Raw genomic sequence first — 17,465 nt, 5'->3', positions numbered from 1 at the left:
GCCATTGTTCCATTGCGTCCTAGTCTCCAAGGAAGCAGAAAGGAAGCTTGCTCCCTCCTCCTCCCTGTGGCTTCCTCTCACATATTTATACATGGCGATCATATCTCCTCTCAGCCTTCTCTTCTTCAGGCTAAACATGCCCAGTTCCCTAAGCCGCTCCTCATAGGGCTTGTTCTCCAGACCCTTGATCATTTTAGTCGCTCTCCTCTGGACACATTCCAGCTTGTCAATATCTCTCTTGAATTGTGGTGCCCAGAAATCTATAACATTGAGCCATGGCAGCTCTACAATAGCAAATTCTACCAAGTAGATGTGGCCTAAGCCTTTCTTTTGCACTTCTTTGCTCTCTTGAAAGGGGCCAAGGGCCAGCACCCCCCAGTATCGGTTTGGATTCAGACGAGGGGTTGACCAACGTCAGGAAGGGTAAGTCTCCCTGCCCCAAACCCCTTTCACTCCAAGGAGACAAACAGATCTCAAAGATCCGTTTCTCCACCAGGTTTTGCATTAGAAACATTGGAAATGGTTCTCGCAACGTGGGAATAAACATCAAAGGCCTTTCACTCTCTGAAATCCTTGCAAGACTCAAGTTACTACATTATATGATAATAGCAGCAAGAAATTGACCAGTTCTCTTGTCTGATAAAGGAGAAGTCAAATGCCTTCCTCCCACCCCCAAAAAGGAATGGGAACCCTTTGTTTTCTTTATAAAGACAAAGGGAAATGTAAAATGCTTGTGAGTTTTGAGAAAGTAAAATATAATAAATACGAGGGGTATTTTTTAAGTATGGTCCGTTGGAACATAAGGACACAATGAAAGTTTATTTCAAAAAAGTAAATTTATTTTCAGAAAGGACATACTTCACTCTGTTTTTCGACATAGTTGCCAAGTTTGTTCAAACACTTATCATAACTCTGAACCAATTTTAAAATACCCTCTTCATAAATCCTCGCTTCAACTGAAGCCACCAAATCGTCTGTAATCAAAGAAGGGCAACCGGAGGGGTCCTCATCATGGACGTTGTCACGGCCATCTTTGAATTGTCGTACCCACTTACGCACTTTGCTTTCACTCATAACAGTATCACCGTACACGTCACAAATCTGTCGATGAATTTCTGCAGCAGGCAGGTTCCTTGCTGACAAAAACCGTATCACTGAGCGAACCTCACATGCGGAGGGTGAGTTGAGAGTCTTAAACATTTTTAAAGCACAGAACAGAACCGTACAGGTTAACTACAGAGCGGAAACTGAGCACAGTTGTTCCCGAGGCATGCCGGTACACGACGCACGCGCTCATTGCGGTATGTGCGCAAACTACTAGTGTCTACAACAAAACGGACCTTACTTAAAAATACCCCTCATATGTTAGTGGGTGACAATTATATTTTTGTCATATGCCTTTAATGTAGGAGGTGGAAAGTCCATTTTACATTTGTTTTTCTTTTATGATTATTGTTTTTAGGGGTGCATCCACACTGTAAAGTCAGTGCTGTTTGACACCACCTCATTGGCTACAATTCAATAGTATTGAATCCTGGGAGTATTTTGGTGAGGCACCAGCACTCTTTGGCAGAGAAGGCTTAGGGATTAGTAAAACTACAACTCCCAGGATTGCATAGCATTGAGTCATGGCAGTCGAAGTGGTGTCCAACTGCATTCATTCTGATGAGGAGATATTGGAAAAATAGATATTTATTGATTTATGCATAAAATTGTATGTATTTTTCAAGCACTGAAAGATATAGAAAAATTCTCTCTGTGTAAGAAACCCAATGCTGACAAGACAAGCAAGCTACGTCCCAGGCACATTCAAGAGGGAGGGGGGACATTCCAGGAGAGAGAGATAAGCTCGTACTAGGAGCCACAGGCTGGTATATCTAGGCTCTAAGGAAGGAGCTTCTTGACAGGTCCAAGTGGGCCCCTTGGTTGATGAGTGTAAGCCATGCTTGCTCTTTAGAAACACAGACATGCTTTGCCTGTAAGAAGGTAGAATTGGATGCTAAGATGACGCAGTGAGTGACGTTAATGTATGTAGAAGCATGTTCTTTGTTTGCTTGAACCTGAAATCTATAAAAGCCACAGTCCGCCCCTCTATCATTTGCTCTGGTTTGCTTTTGGGACGCAAGTCCACTCCAGGGCCCCAGCTGGCAATAAATCCATGCTTTTTAGACCTCCGGAATTCTCTTTGCCTCTCCTTTCCTGAAACCTTGACCCTGCCATTTCAATTCGACAGTGTAGATGAACTTTTTCTCTGATATAAAATGCCTTATACAGCCATAAAACACCAATAGGTCTTCCCATTGAGAACTGTCTAGAATATGTCATTAGGTGACGCAAATTAAATGGCATGTAAGGGTCTTATTTATTTATTTATTTATTTGCTTCATTTGTATACCGCTTTGCTCAGCCCTCAGGCGACTCAGAGCAGTTAACAACCAGTTTCAACAACACAATACAAAATCATTAATCAATTAAAACAGTAGTATCAATTAATTAACACCAAAATATCAATACAACAGTACAGCACTATAACAATCTATCACGTCTCATCAATAGAATCAGCATCCGAACTCATTGTCCATTATTCTATTCTTGATTTGCCGCAGGTGGGACCTCCGAGGTTTGGCCACACCATGCAACGTGGAGCCATCTGGAATGGTTGCTGCATTGGAACGGAAATATCGGGTTCTGCAGAGGAAACTTTGCACTGAGATGTTGACTGCACATTATGGTAAGGAGTAGATTACTGCTGTCAATTTATATATGATGTTGAGCATGAATTTAAGGGGGTCTTGTCTAAGCAAGGACCGGCCAGGCCTACCAAAGAGGATCCGGTCACCTGGCGAGACAAGATCACCCAAAAAGAATTTTCCCCATTTTTCCCAAATAAATGTCACCAAGTTGAAGAAAAAGCCAACAAGATGTTTATTACATTCCAGCTGGAATTGATGTCAAACTGCCATCAGGTTCTTGTGGGGTTTTTTGGGCTATAGGGCCATGTTCTAGAGGCATTTCTCCTCTAGAACATGGCCCTATAGCCCGAAAAAACCCACAAGAACCTAGTGATTCCAGCCATGAAAGCCTTCGACAATAAACTGCCATCATTTGCCCAGAAGCCAACATAACCCACAAGGCAAAACAACACCGTTTTTATAGGAAATACAGAGCTGTCAAATTCAAATTTCCCAATCCTGCCCCCCTAGCCAGCTTTGCGCTGATTAGTTGGAGTAATTAGCTGGCTGAGATGTGTGGCCGGCTGAGCTGCGCTTTGCCCAACCAGAGGGCGAGCGCCGCTTCGGCCTCTCAACCAATGGGAAGGAAGGAGGCGGGCCTGGTGGGAAACAATGAACGAGGTGAAAAGATGATAACATTAAAATGACTAATGATTGTCCAATCAGTCAGTGATACCTTTTCTAGCCCTCAAACTGACCAAGGCTATTGTCTGAGTCTTTTGAAAATACATTTTCGTCTAGCTCAGGGGCTAGACCTTTGTTGTCCTTCCGTCTTAGGTATGGGATCCAGTAAGACAAACAGGTGGTATTAAACAAAGGCACAATTGTGCTTTCATGTCTCTGACCCTGGCTGTCTTGATGAATCAGTCTTACCTTTTTTTCTGTTGCAAACATAAACTCCACCTAGTTGGGAAATTAAGGGGATGCAAGCTAACTAGCTCTGTCCTGATGTACTCTTATCCTTGGAAAGTATTTTCCTCTCTGCGGCAGCATTTCCCCAAATGTCAGCACTTAGCAAACAAACACCTCTGCAAATCAGGATGCATGGGACTTTCAATCATTGGAAGCATCCATGAAAATGCCCTTTTAAAACTACATCTCCCCCACTGGGAGTCTGGAAATTTAATGCCATTTGGTAGGAGCTGCAAAGAGAGTATCAGATAACCCAGCCAGGAAGAAAATCCCTTGCATATATTGGGATCTTACTGTATTTGGGGCAGTGGGTTAAAGCACCGAGCTGCTGAGCTTGCTGATCGAAAGGTCGCAGGTTCGATTCCGGGGAGCGGCGTGATCTTCCGCTGTCAGCCCTAGCTTCTGCCAACCTAGCAGTTTAAAAACATGCAAATGTGAGTAGATCAATAGATACCGCTCAGGTGGGAAGGTAACAGCGTTGCATGCAGTCATGCTGGCCACATGACCTTGGAGGTGTCTACGGACAACGCCAGCTCTTCAGCTTAGAAATGGAGATGAGCACCACACCCCAGAGTCAGACATGACTGGACTTAATGTCAGGGGACGACCTTTTTTACTGTATTTTGTTGCAATACATTGGGATTCAAAGGAACATCTATACTGTGGAATGAAAACAATTGAACTACCATGGCTCAATGCTAAGGAATCCTGGGAATTGTAGTTTTCCAATGCTTTCTCTGACCGAAAGTGCTGGCACCTCATATATTTATTTATGATTTATTTATTTACAGCTTTTCTATTCCGCCCTTCTCCTCACCCCGCAGGGGACTCAGGGCGGATTGCAGTGTACACATATATGGCAAACATTCAATGCCAATTTCTGACATACAAACATATACAGACATAGACAGAGGCTATTTAACTTTTCTGGCCGCCAGGGGAGCTGTCGCTTTCATCGTCCATCTGCGACGCTGATGAAGCACTTCCGCATTCCCCGCATGCTTCCCCGCTGGAATGCTTTGCTGGAGTCTTTTTTATGGCCTCATAAATCAGTTAATTTAGCCTCCCCACACTTTAAGGTGGTACCTTATTTTCCTACTTGACAGATGCAACTGTCTTTCAGGTTGCAAAGGTCGACAACAGGCTACACACAATTGGTTGGAAACCACTTCAACCCGGGCTGGCTTCGAACTCATGACCTTTGGTCAGAGTGATCTTAATGCAGCTGACACTCAGCCAGCTGCGCCACAATCCTGGTGCATCAAACTACAACTCCCAGGATTGCATAGCATTGAGCCATGGCAGTTCAAGTAGTGTCAAACTGCATGCATTCCACAGTGTAGATGCACCATAGAATCATAGAATCCTAGAGTTGAAAGAGACCTCCTGGGCCATCCAGTCCAACCCCATTCTGCCAAGAAGCAGGAATATTGCATTCAAATCACCCCTGACAGATGGCCATCCAGCCTCTGCTTAAAAGCTTCCAAAGAAGGAGCCTCCACCACACTCTGGGGCAGAGAGTTCCACTGCTGAACGGCTCTCACATTCAGGAAATTCTTCCTCATGTTCAGATGGAATCTCCTCTCTTGTAGTTTGAAGCCATTGTTTCGCATCCTAGTCTCCAGGGAAGCAGAAAACCCTTCAACTGTGTTGGGTTCAAGGTTTTTCAGGCTCTGTGGCCATGTTCTAGAAGCTGTGGTTGGGTTTGCAATATTCATAGTTTGCCCCAGAAAACACCAGTCATGTCTGTGAAGGAAAGCTGAAGTTCCTTCTCCTTCTTCTTTCCTGCAGGCCAAGCAGCCTGGGCATCCCTGCCATACAACGTGAAAGAGGAGAAGATCTCCGAACTGGAAATGCTGGTGGATTTTGCTTTGCGCGAAGGGAGCATTTTGTCGCTTCACACCCTCCCAGGAGCACAGCATATCGTCAGGTACTGCGAACGTGGCATCAGCAATGTTGCCAAGGGCAAACCAGGTGTGACTGCAGAACTAATGCAGTTTGGCACCACTTGAACCACTGTGGCTCGGTGCAATGGGACCCTGGGGATTGTAGTTTGGTGAGGCTCCAGCACTCTTTAGACGTCTACAGAACTTGGTAAAGCTACAAATCCAGTGGTTCCGAGGCCTTAAGATAGGGCAGTTCAAGTGGTTGCCAAACTGCACTTTTACCATCTCTTTCACTTTTCCTGGCCAAGAGTGCCAAAACCTGATCAAACTATAAAACCCAGGTTCCGTCACAGTTCAAACTGCAGTCATTCTACAATGAAGATGAAACTCTCTTGGAAATAATCCAAGACAAGGGAGACAGTGGGAGAAGGAGAAATTGAGGCCCCTTCTACACTGACATATAATCCAAATTATCAAAGCAGGTAGTCCACATTATCTGCTTTGAACTGGATTATATGAGTCTACACTGCCATATAATCCACTTGAAAGCAGATCATCTGGATTTTATATGGCAGTGCAGATCGGGCCAGAGACGTGAGCAAAGCATCTGAAAAAGTGGTATTGCAGAGGCCCCTTCGACAGTGCCATATAATGCACAATATCAAGGCAGATAGCCCACATTATCTGCCTTGAACTGGATTATCTGACATCACACAAAGATCCGCATAGTTAAAGCAGTGGTATTCCCCGTAGTAACCTATGAATTGTTTATAAATCCACTGTCATCCCAATCCTGTTCTACGCCTGTGAAACATGGACTGTCTACAGACGTCACATGCAACTCCTGAAACGATTCCATCAGTGCTGCCTACGGAAAATCCTGCAAATCCCTTGGGAAGACAAGCGGACAAACATTAGCATGCTGGAAGAAGCAAAGACCACCAGCATTGAAGCCATGGTCCTCCACCATCAACTCCACTGGACCGACCATGTTGTCCGGATGCCCGACCACCGTCTCCCAAAGCAGTTGCTCTACTCCGAACTCAAGAACGGAAAACGGAACGTTGGTGGACAGGAAAAGAGATTTAAAGATGGGCTCAAAGCCAACCTTAAAAACTCTGGCATAGACACTGAGAACTGGGAAGCCCTGGCCCATGAGCGCTCCAGCTGGACATCAGCTGTGATCAGCAGTGCTGTAGAATTTGAAGAGGCACGAATGGAGGGCAAAAGAGAGAAACATGCCAAGAGGAAGGAGCGTCAAGCCAACCCCGACCGGGACTGCCTTCCACCTGGAAACCAATGCCCTCACTGCGGAAGAAGATGCAGATCAAGAATAGGTCTCTGCAGTCACCTACGGACCCACCCTGGAGGATTATCCTACTCAGGCAACAAGGGATCGCCTAAGTAAGTAACCTATGAATGTGAGAGCTGGACCATAAGGAAAGCTGAGCGAAGGAAGATAGACGCTTTTGAACTGTGGTGTTGGAGGAAAATTCTGAGAACGCCTTGGACTGCGAGAAGATCCAACGAATCCATACTTCAGGAAATAAAACCTGGATGCTCACTGGAGGGAAGGAGACTAGAGACAAAGCTGAAGTACTTTGGCCACATCATGAGGAGACAGCAAAGCCTAGAGAAGACAATGATGCTGGGGGGAAATGAAGGGAAAAGGAACAGGGGCTGACCAAGGGCAAGATGGGTGGATGGCATTCTTGAAGTGATTGGCTTGACTCTGAAGGAGCTGGGGGTGGCCACGGCTGACAGGGAGCTCTGGCCTGGGATGGTCCAGGAGGTCCCCAAGAGTCGGAAGCAACTAAATGAATAAACAACAACAACAACAACACACTGCCAGATAATCCAGTTTGTGCAGGTACAGCTGTACCAGGAGCTCCAATTTTGTTTGCTTTGCATTGAATGTTTGTTGCAGTCCTAAGTTTCAGGGACTCTGCAGATAGGTGGCTTCTTTTGGCTGCAATCATACTGCAAGCCACCTGTCAATTATAGTTAGGTTCCCTGGTCCCGCCCCCTTTTTGGGTTTTGGAGGGAATAGGAGCCATTTTGAGTTCAGTCCACACAGAGAAGCTTTTCATGCAGGACATAATACCAAGAGCTCCTGTAGAAAGCTTCGTCTTCTACAGCTTGTCTGGGGTTATACAGCCCACAGCTTGGCCGAGGATCATACAGCCTTACAGCTCCTTTGCTGAGGGACTTCAGCCAGCCATCACAGAAACCTGAACTCCTTTTCCCCTGGAAGTCTACAAAGCTCTGCTTGGTACGGGTCACTCGCGGAAGCCAGAAGCAGTTGGTACCAGGTGCAGGGGCTCCACGCCAACAGAGGCAAAGACAGACTGCCCAGATTAGAAGTTAAGGATTTCCCCATTAGTTAAATTACAGGTTATGAAGATAGTGCCTGTCACCATGGACAAGATTGAGAGAGAGCCAATAGACTGTTAAGAAAGCTTTAAAGTACCTGTTTGTTTTCAATAATAAAGAACTTTGTTGAACTTTTAAGCAATCTAAAGACTCTGTTTTAAGGAAATCCAAGGGCCTTTAATCTGAGGCATCCCGTTGGGCACATAGAATTTATGTCCTGTCTACAGTTTTATGCACAGGCCCAGCATGCGACAGTATACAGTTCAAAGCAGATGATCTGGATTTTATACAGCTGTGTAGAAGGGGGCGTGCCAATTTGGAACAACCAGCAGGCACAAAAATGTTCCAAATGGATGGATTTATATAGATAATACAATGACCCATCTATAAACAGGCATTAATTGGACAACACATCTAAAAAGTCCAAGCCAATGACAACAAGAGGCTGTGCAATTTTCATGGTTCCAATATAGAAAGCTACAAGAAATTGATAAGAAGATAGGCATCAATTGGAAAGGAAAGGAAACAGAGGGCCTTTCCACACAGCCCTCGATCCCAGAATATCAAGGCAGAAAATCCCACAATATCTGCTTTGAACTGGGTGATCTGAGTCCACACTGACATATATTCCAGTTCAAAGCAGATAATTTGGGATTTTCTGCCTTGATATTCTGGGATCTAGGGTTGTGTGGAAAGGCCCTCTGTTTCCTTATTCAGCTGTGTGGAAAGGGGCCAGCGATGTTGTTGTTGTGCAGGAAACACACCATGTTTTTCTGTAGGGGGAAAATACACCTTGAGGTTGCTTTGCAGCTGAAAATTCTTTTACACTAAGAATGAGGCACCTCTCACTTGTGGGTTGTTGTCTCTTGCTAACCAGATCTGGGCCTCAGGCCGCACAGAGTGACCTTGCTGCAGGACCACTTGACCCCTTGGCCATAAAAGGTACGGCCTCTCATGCCCTCCAGCAACTACAGCGAAAGAAAGTGGCCGAAATGGCATCCTTGGACACCCAGCAACACTTCTTGGCCGGCAGGTGAGTCTTTGCAGAAGGAAATACAAGACCCAGCAGTGGTTAAGGCCACTATTAATAACCGCAATAATTTATAGAACTTAAATGTAAATGGACATGTCAAAGTAAATAAATCCAATATGAATCTGCCATAAATCTTTAGAAACCCTTCTGTCAGGGTTGAATTAATGTTGTTAGACACCACTTTGATTGCAATGGCCCAATGCTATGGAACCCTGGGAGCTGTAGTTTGGCAAGGTACCATCTCTCTTTGGCAGAGAAGACTACTTACTTAGGCAACCCCTCATAGCTCAAGGGTGGTGGTCCTCCAGGTGTGATGTGTTGGTGGTGGGTCCATAGGTGGCTGTGGTGCCCTATTCTTGATCCGCATCTTCTCCCGCAGTGAGGACATCGGTTTCCAAAAGGAAGGTGGTTCTGGTTGGGATTGGCTTGATGCACCTTCCTCTTGGCATGTTTCTCCCTTTCACCCTCCATTGGTGCCTCTTCAAATTCTACAGCACTGCTGGTCACAGCTGTGACCTCCAGTTAGAGCGCTCAAGGGACAAGGCTTACCAGTTCTTGGTGTCTATGCCATAGCTTTTGAGGTTGACTTTAAGCCCAACTTTCAATCTCTTTTCCTGTCCACCAACATTACGTTTCCCTTTCTTGAGTTCGGAATAGAGCAACTGCTTTGAGAGACGTTGATCGGGTATCCGGACAACGTGGCTGGTCCAGCAGAGCTGATGGCGGAGGACCATCGCTTCAATGCTGGTGGTCTGTGCTTCTTCCAGCATGCTGACATTTGCCTGCTTGTCTTCCCAAGAGATTTGCAGGATTTTTCAGAGGCAGCACTGATGAAATCATTCCAGGAGTTGCATGTGACGTCTGTAGACAGTCCACATTTCACAGGCGTATAGCAGGGTTGGGAGGATAATAGCTTTATAAACAAACCCTTTGGTTTCCCTACGGATGTTCATTCGGGAAAATGCTGCACTTGCAGAGCTCTGGCGGTGTTGGATTTCAGTGTCAAGGAAGCGGAAATGGTCAACATTTTCTAATGTACACCATTAAGCTGTATTTCTGGCATTGGAGAGGGATGGGCTGATGACTGCTGAAAGAGCACTTGATGTTTTCTTTCTCCAAAGTAGATGCACTTTCAAAGCTCCTGAGATCCAGGTCCAGACCCTGAAATCAGGTCCCTCCACCTGCTTATAGATGGTGCTGAGTTTGGTAGAATGAAGGAAAGATTTGGCTAATTCTGCTAATTTAGCTTTCTCTTTGCCTTTCTATTTCAGTAGTAATTCAGAAATTTCACACCGACTGCTCCACTTGCATGCACAAACTGGGCTTGTGCAGCAAGAAGTGTCTTTCCAAGCTGCTCTGCTTGTGTTGGAGTTATTTACAGGGGAACGGTGAGTCCAAGCATCAAGACCAGTTGTACTGGGACAGACAGGAATGGGATTGCAAGCCGCATTCAGAAGTGGGTTTTGGATGACCAAAGTTAGGCATTTGACTACCTAGCCTTGGGATATGTCTGCACTGTGGAATGAATGTGAATCGATCCTGCATTAACCACCATGTCAGACTACACAGAGAAGCCACTGAAATCCACAAGCATGTGGACAATTTCAACAGAAAGGAAGAAACCATGAAAATGAACAAAATCTGGCTACCAGTATTAAAAAACTCTAAAATTACAACAGCAAAACAACAGAGAGGAAACAACCAGGCACATAAAATCACTCTCAACAAAAGATTCCCCCCAGGCCCTTCCAGGCCATTGAATGCTAATCAAGGTGATCAGCTGAAACATTCCCACCTAGCTCCAGCAGACAAGAGTCCTTTGTCTCACCCTGGTCATTCCACAGATATATAAACCCATTTTTCCTACTTCCAACAGACCTCACTACCTCTGAGGATGCTTGCCATAGATGGAGGCGAAACGTCAGGAGAAAAATTGCCTCCAGAACATGGTCATATAGCCCGGAAAAAACTACAACAACCCAGATCCTGCATTAACTTCCTTGGCTCAATGCTATGGAGTTCTAGGGTTTGTCATTCCATGAGATATTGGCTCTAGGGCCATTTCAAACTATAAATCCTAGGATACTATAGGATGGAGCAATGGCAATTAAAATGGTGTCAAACGGATATCGAAATTTAGTCTACAATTAAATGAGATTAAAGAAAGGAAGCGAAGGTAGAGACAGAAGCATTTTATTGCATTCCTGGCCAAGAATGGATGCATGTGGGCTGCTGCCTGTTGCATTCCAGGACAGGAAAAGCCCTCTGATTGTGTTTAAGTGCAGGCCAAGGTCTTTAGGCACTGCACCCAGTGTGTCGATCACCACTGGGACCCCCTTGACTGGCTTGTGCCAGAGTCTTTGCAGTTCGATCTTTAAATCCTCATATCGTGTCAGGTTTTCCAGTTGTTTCTCTGCAATCCTGCTGTCACCTGGGATTGTGACATTGATGATCCATACTTTGTTTTTTAACATGATTGTGATTATTATTATTATTATTATTATTATTATTATTATTATTATCTATATAAATAACAATGTAATGTTCGTATGTGGGATAAACATAACTCAAAAACCACTGGACATATTGACACCAACTTTGGACACAACACACCTATCAGGCCAGTGAGTGACCACCACTCATAAAACACTGAAAAACATAGCAGAAGAGACTTAAAAACCCAAAAATTTACACCACATGTGCAAAACCACACATATATACACAAACACACATATATACACACATATATGCATATATACACACAAAACACATACACAAGAAGGAGGAAAGGAGGAAGGAGAGAAGGAGAGAAGGAAGGAAGGAAAGAAGGGTAGAGAAGGAAGGAAGGAGAGGAAGAGGGAAAGAAGGAGGGAAGGAGAAAAGGAAGGAAAGAAAGAAGGGTAGAGAAGGAAAGAAGGAGAGAAGGAGGGAAAGAGGGAAAGAAGGAGGGAATGAGAGAAAGAAGGAAAGAAAGATAGAGAAGGAAGAAAGGAGAGAAGGAGGGAGAGAAAGAGGGAAAGAAATAGGGAGGGAATGAGAGAAAGAAGGAAAGAAAGAAGGGTAGAGAAGGAAAGAAGGAGAAGGTGGGAGAGGAGGGAGAGAAAGATGGAAAGAAGGAGGGAAGGAGAGAAAGAAGGAAAGAAATGAGATAGAGAAGGAAGAAAGGAGAGAAGGAGGGAGAGAAAGAGGGAAAGAAATAGGGAAAGAAGGAGAGAAAGAAAGAAAGAAAGATAGAGAAGGAAGGAGAGAAGGAAGTAGAGAAAGAGGGAAAGAAATAGGGAGGGAAGGAGAGAAAGAAGGAGAGAAAGAAAGGTAGAGAAGGAAAGAAGGAGAGAAGGTGGGAGAGGAGGGAGAGAAAGAGGGAAAGAAGGAGGGAAGGAAAAAGAAGGAAAGAAAGATAGAGAAGGAAGAAAGGAGAGAAGGAGGGAGAGAAAGAGGGAAAGAAATAGGGAAAGAAGGAGAGAAAGAAGGAAAGAAAGAAAGATAGAGAAGGAAGGAGAGAAAGAAGGAAAGAAAGAAAGATAGAGAAGGAAGGAAAGAAGGAAGGAGAGAAAGAGGGAAAGAAATAGGGAGGGAAGGAGAGAAAGAAGGAAAGAAAGAAGAGTAGAGAAGGAAAGAAGGAGATAAGGTGGGAGAGGAGGAGAGAAAGAGGGAAAGAAGGAGGGAAGGAGAGAAAGAAGTAAAGAAAGATAGAGAAGGAAGGAAGGAGAGAAGGTAATAAAAAGTGAAAGAGGGAATTAAGAAGAGAAGGAATGAAAGAGAGAAAGAGGAAAGGAAGGAAGGAAGGAAGGAAGGAAGGAAAGAGACAAGGAAGGATGGAACCAAAGAGCAAAGGAAGCAAGAAAAGAAACAGGTAGAGAAGGAAGAAAGAAGAAGAGAAAGAAAAAAGGGGAAGGAAGGGAAGAAAGGAAGGAAGGAAGGAGTGAAAGAAAGAAGGAGGAGAAAGAGGGAGGGAAGGTTTGCCAGAGCAACGCGTGGTGGGTTCAGCTAGTTATTGATAAAGATAAAGCAGGAAGGGGTGCAGAGAAGCAGGGATGTATTAAAAGCAGCCAGAAAAGTGGAATTATAGAGGAACATTTTGAAAGTATGAAGCTCTTCTTTTGGCAGGTTCTGGGAATCAGAGCCTGTTGCACCTGAGGATTGCCATTGGGAACTGGCACGGTTGAGGCTCACAGCAGGACGTGGATCGGAGCAGGCATGGCATCCATGCGAAGCTGCACACGGACGATCAATGACAGTAAGAATAACCAAGGTCATGGGGATGGTGGGAGTTAGGAATCCAGTGAAGTCCCATTCCCAAGCAATGGTTTTACTGGACTTGGGTAATATGTTAAGGATTGGATAACACTATGTTGCAAAATTTGTAACATGTTCTGTTCCTGGTGTGAAAGTATTATTTCCTGTTTAATTGTGCACTCCTTACTTTGAAAGCAGTTCTTCTACTCCAGAAACTTTGTTTTTGTGCCACAAACTAGGTTGAATTGGTTGAGGCTCAATGATGAGATTGAAAAACTCGTTGAAAAACTTTGTTGAAAAGTTGAAAATTGGGTTGTTGTAGGTTTTTTCGGGCTATATGGCCATGTTCTAGAGGCATTCTCTCCTGACGTTTTGCCTGCATCTAGGGCGAGCATCCTCAGAGGTAGTGAGGTCTGTTGGAACTAGGGTAAAGGGTTGAAAATTCATTGAAAAACTATCACAAAATGTGTTGCAGGATTTTCAACATCTTTATTAATGACTTAGATGAAGGGCTAGAAGGCATGATCATCAAGTATGCAGACGACACCAAATTGGGAGGGAGAGCCAAGACTCCAGAGGACAGGAGCAGGATTCAAAACGATCTTGACAGGTTAGAGAGATGATGGGCCAAAACTAACAAAATGAAGTTCAACAGGGACAAATGCAAGATACTCCACTTGGGCAGAAAAAAATGAAATGCAAAGATACAGAATGGGGGACAATGAGGCCTGGCTTGAGAGCAGTACGTGTGAAAAAGATCTTGGAGTCCTCGTGGACAACAAGTTAAACATGAGCCAGGAATGTGATGTGGCGGCAAAAAAAGCGAATGGGATTTTGGCCTGCATCAAGAGGAGCCTAGTATCTAGATCCAGGGAAGTCATGCTCCCCATGCTCTATTCAGCCTTGGTTAGACTACACCTGGAATATTGTGTCCAATTCTGGGCACCACAATTCAAGAGAGATATTGACAAGCTGGAATGTGTCCAGAGGAGGGCAACTCAAATGATCAAGGGTCTGGAGAACAAGCCCTATGAGGAGCGGCTTAAGGAGCTGGGCATGTTTAGCCTGAAGAAGGAGATATGATAGCCATGTATAAATACATGAGAGGAAGCCACAGGGAGGAGGAGGGAGCAAGCTTGTTTTCTGCTTCCCTGGAGACTAGGACGCAATGGAGCAATGGCTTCAAATTACAAGAGAGGAGATTCCATCTGAACATGAGGAAGAGCTTCCTGACTGTGAGAGCCATTCAGCAGTGAAACTCTCTGCCCCGGAGTGTTGTGGAGGCTCCTTCTTTAGAAGTTTTTAAACAGAGGCTGGATGGCCATCTGTCAGGGTTGATTTGAATGCAATATTCCTGCTTCTTGGTAGAATGGGGTTGGACTGGATGATGGCCCAGGAGGTCTCTTCCAACACTTTGATTCTATGATTCTATGATAGGAAATGACATTGATAACCCAGGAACAAAAATCATGTTGCAGAGTGTAATCAAGCGCTAAGCTTGCTCTTTTTTCACTCCACAGCAGGTTCTGCTGGACCGGCTGCTGATTCAGCAAGAAAGGGACAGAAACGCCTTGGTCCAGATCCTGTTGAACTTGGAGAAAAAGGAGAACATCCAGGGGCAAAGCCATGGTGAGGAACAGCAGAGCCACCTGGAAGCAGGTACAGCAGGGTGGGTGGGTAAGCCATCTCACAGGGGAGGGAAAGTCATAGGGAGGAGGGAGGAGGGAGGAGCAGGCCTGTAGCGAGGGGGGGGTAGGGGTTCAACACCCCCCCCCCCGAAATGTTTCAGATTTTTTTAAGAAACCTGGTTTACTCATGAATTTTAACTGGTTAACCCAATCCCCATGCTGCTAAGTCTATGAGATGCAAAAAATCAAGAGTCCCTCCAGAATAGCAAGCACTATCTCAAGCAAATATTGGCAATTTATTCACACTGTCATTACTTGCAGCAATAGCCAATGTAGTTGTTCTGGTACAGCTGTACCAGGAGCTCCAACTTTATTTGCTTTGTATTAAATGTTTGCTTGCAGTCCTAGGTTTCAGGGACTCTGCAGGAAGGTGGCTTATTTGGTTGCAGTCATAGGGCAAGTCACCTGTCCATCATTGTTAAGTTTTGGTCCCGCCCCTTGCTCAGGGCAATTGGGAAGGGAGCCATGTTTAGTTAGTCTCAGCAAGGTAAGCTTATGTATAGGATGTGTGCAAGCTTCCCCTGTACAAAAGCTTCAACCCTTAAGACCTTTCGGGGGAGAAAGGTCTTAAGAGTATCCAAATAATTTCCAGGAAAATAGCCCTAAAGACCAAAAAACTCCAGCTGGAGAACATCTACTGCCTTGCTGGTAGGTCCACTCGATGTTCGAGATGCAGTTCGACCCAGCGGAGCCCACATCAGTAAGGGTTAGATTTACAGTCAGGCTGGGAGAAGTTAAAACGGGGATTTTCCTTTGAAGAAGAAGTTATTGAAGACAGTTGCCTACAACAATCCATTCCGTTTTCTGTTCTTGAGTTCGGAGTAGAGCAACTGCTTTGCGAGACGGTGATCTTTGGGCATCCGGACAACGTGACCAGTCCAACAGAGTTGATGACGGAGGACCATTGCTTCAATGCTAGCGGTCTTTGCTTCTTCCAGCATGTTGACATTTGTCCACTTGTCTTCCTAAGAGATTTGAGACTCTGTGATGATATTCTCATTGGAGAACTCGAGCAAAGCGTGCTATAGTCGGATGTCCCTCCCTCAGAAATAATATTTTTGCATTTTAGTAAACTTTTCTCATGGTTTTATGATAGCGCCAATTAGGAAATGGCATTTATAACCTAGGAACAAAAATCACAGTGTTACAGAGTGCGATAGTAGAACCCTTTTTCACTCCGTGGCATCTCTATTTTGTCTGTGTTTTGATCCCTTCCACAGAAAGCAGCGTGGCTGCGGCACCCCCTTCCTTGAGGGAAGCCCTCACCCAGGTGCTGGCAATGTCCCGGGAGCGGCTTCAGGTCACCCGACAGGCTGCGGTCTCCTGGCAGGACTGTGCCATTTCTGTGCTGGTGAACGTGCAGCAAGAGCAGCAGCAGGAGCTGATCCATGCCTTGGTGGACCTGGCCCAGATTGCAAGCAGTCAGGTGAGGAATGCTAAGAGGAAAGAGGGCAGGAAAGGTGGGAATGGGACATACAGGCAGTCCCAGAGTTACAAACATCCCACTTACATAGGCTTCAAGTGTAGGGTAGAGATATCTAGGCGTTTAAAAAGGTTTGCAAAGAGATGCTTGCCATAGATGCAGGAGAAACGTCAGGAGATAATGCCTCTAGAACATGGCCATATAGCCCAAAAAAACCTACAACAACCCAGTGATTCTGGCCATGGAAGCCTTCGACAGTACATTGCCTTGTTGTTGTTGTTGTTGTTGTTGTTGTTGTTGTTGTTGTTGTTGCTGCTGTTGTTGTTGTTGTTTACCATCAAGGTCTTTCCAACACGCAGCAATCCCAAAGTGAACCTATCAATGAGGTTGTTGAGAAGTTTGTCATTACTTTCCTCGGAGGCTGAGAGAATGTAACTTGCCCAAGGTCACCTGGGGATTTTCATGTCCAAACAAAGATTCAAACTCTGGCCTTCAGTGTTTTATTCTGACCCTCAAACCACACTCTATTCTGACTGTTCCCAAAATGATGGCTAAAGTTGGATGAAAGACCTATAATATGTCCTTGCCAGGCTTCAGCCTTCACTTACAAGAAAAAGTAACTTTCTTACCCAAACAGGAAGGAGAAACCTGCCCAGCTCTCTATGAGAAATTCCTTTCCCGGCTTCAAGAACCTCCACTGATATCTTTGGTCCAGCGCTTGCATGCTTCCTCTTCGCAGCAACCAATGCAGGTAAGTTGGGAACATCTCCATCCTACCTGTCCCCAGGTGAGCTATCAGGTACAAGGAAGCATTGGCACTGAGAGGAGAGACAAAATTGAACCCTTGTCTCCCTCCAGCCTCTATGACAGTGTTTCTCAACCTGGGGGTCGGGACCCCTGGGGGGGGGTCGCGAGGGGGTGTTGGAGGGGTCACCAAAGACCATCAGGATACACAGTCAGTTCTTGTGGGGTTTTTTGGGCTATATGGCCATGTTCTAGAGGCATTTCTCCTGACGTTTCGCCTGCATCTATGGCAAGCATCCTCAGAGGTGAGATCAGAAGTGAAAGCCTTCGACAATACAGGATACACAGTATTTTCTGCTGGTCATGGGAGTTCTGTGTGGGAAGTCTGGCCCAATTCTATTGGTGGGGTTCAGAATGCTCTCTGATTGTAGGTGAACT

General features: G+C 45.2%; 1 protein-coding gene across 1 annotated transcript in view; it reads left to right on the top strand.

Moving 5' to 3' along the window:
- The first annotated feature begins 2,004 nt into the window (after positions 1-2,004).
- LOC137097139 (golgin subfamily B member 1-like) overlaps positions 2,005-17,465 on the top strand; it is a 39,194-nt gene continuing 23,733 nt past the window's right edge. The window contains exons 1-9 of the mRNA XM_067468521.1: positions 2,005-2,012; positions 2,607-2,731; positions 5,436-5,574; positions 8,781-8,936; positions 10,208-10,324; positions 13,044-13,173; positions 14,693-14,831; positions 16,081-16,286; positions 16,921-17,034. Of these exons, the coding sequence (XP_067324622.1) occupies positions 2,005-2,012; positions 2,607-2,731; positions 5,436-5,574; positions 8,781-8,936; positions 10,208-10,324; positions 13,044-13,173; positions 14,693-14,831; positions 16,081-16,286; positions 16,921-17,034 (1,134 nt within the window). The remainder of the gene's footprint in view (positions 2,013-2,606; positions 2,732-5,435; positions 5,575-8,780; positions 8,937-10,207; positions 10,325-13,043; positions 13,174-14,692; positions 14,832-16,080; positions 16,287-16,920; positions 17,035-17,465) is intronic.

Source organism: Anolis sagrei, chromosome 5, assembly GCF_037176765.1.
Source record: "Anolis sagrei isolate rAnoSag1 chromosome 5, rAnoSag1.mat, whole genome shotgun sequence".
Taxonomy (NCBI): Eukaryota; Metazoa; Chordata; class Lepidosauria; order Squamata; family Dactyloidae; genus Anolis; species Anolis sagrei.
The sequence above is the reverse complement of the archived record's forward strand: the minus strand, read 5'-3'. Positions and strand labels throughout refer to the sequence as shown.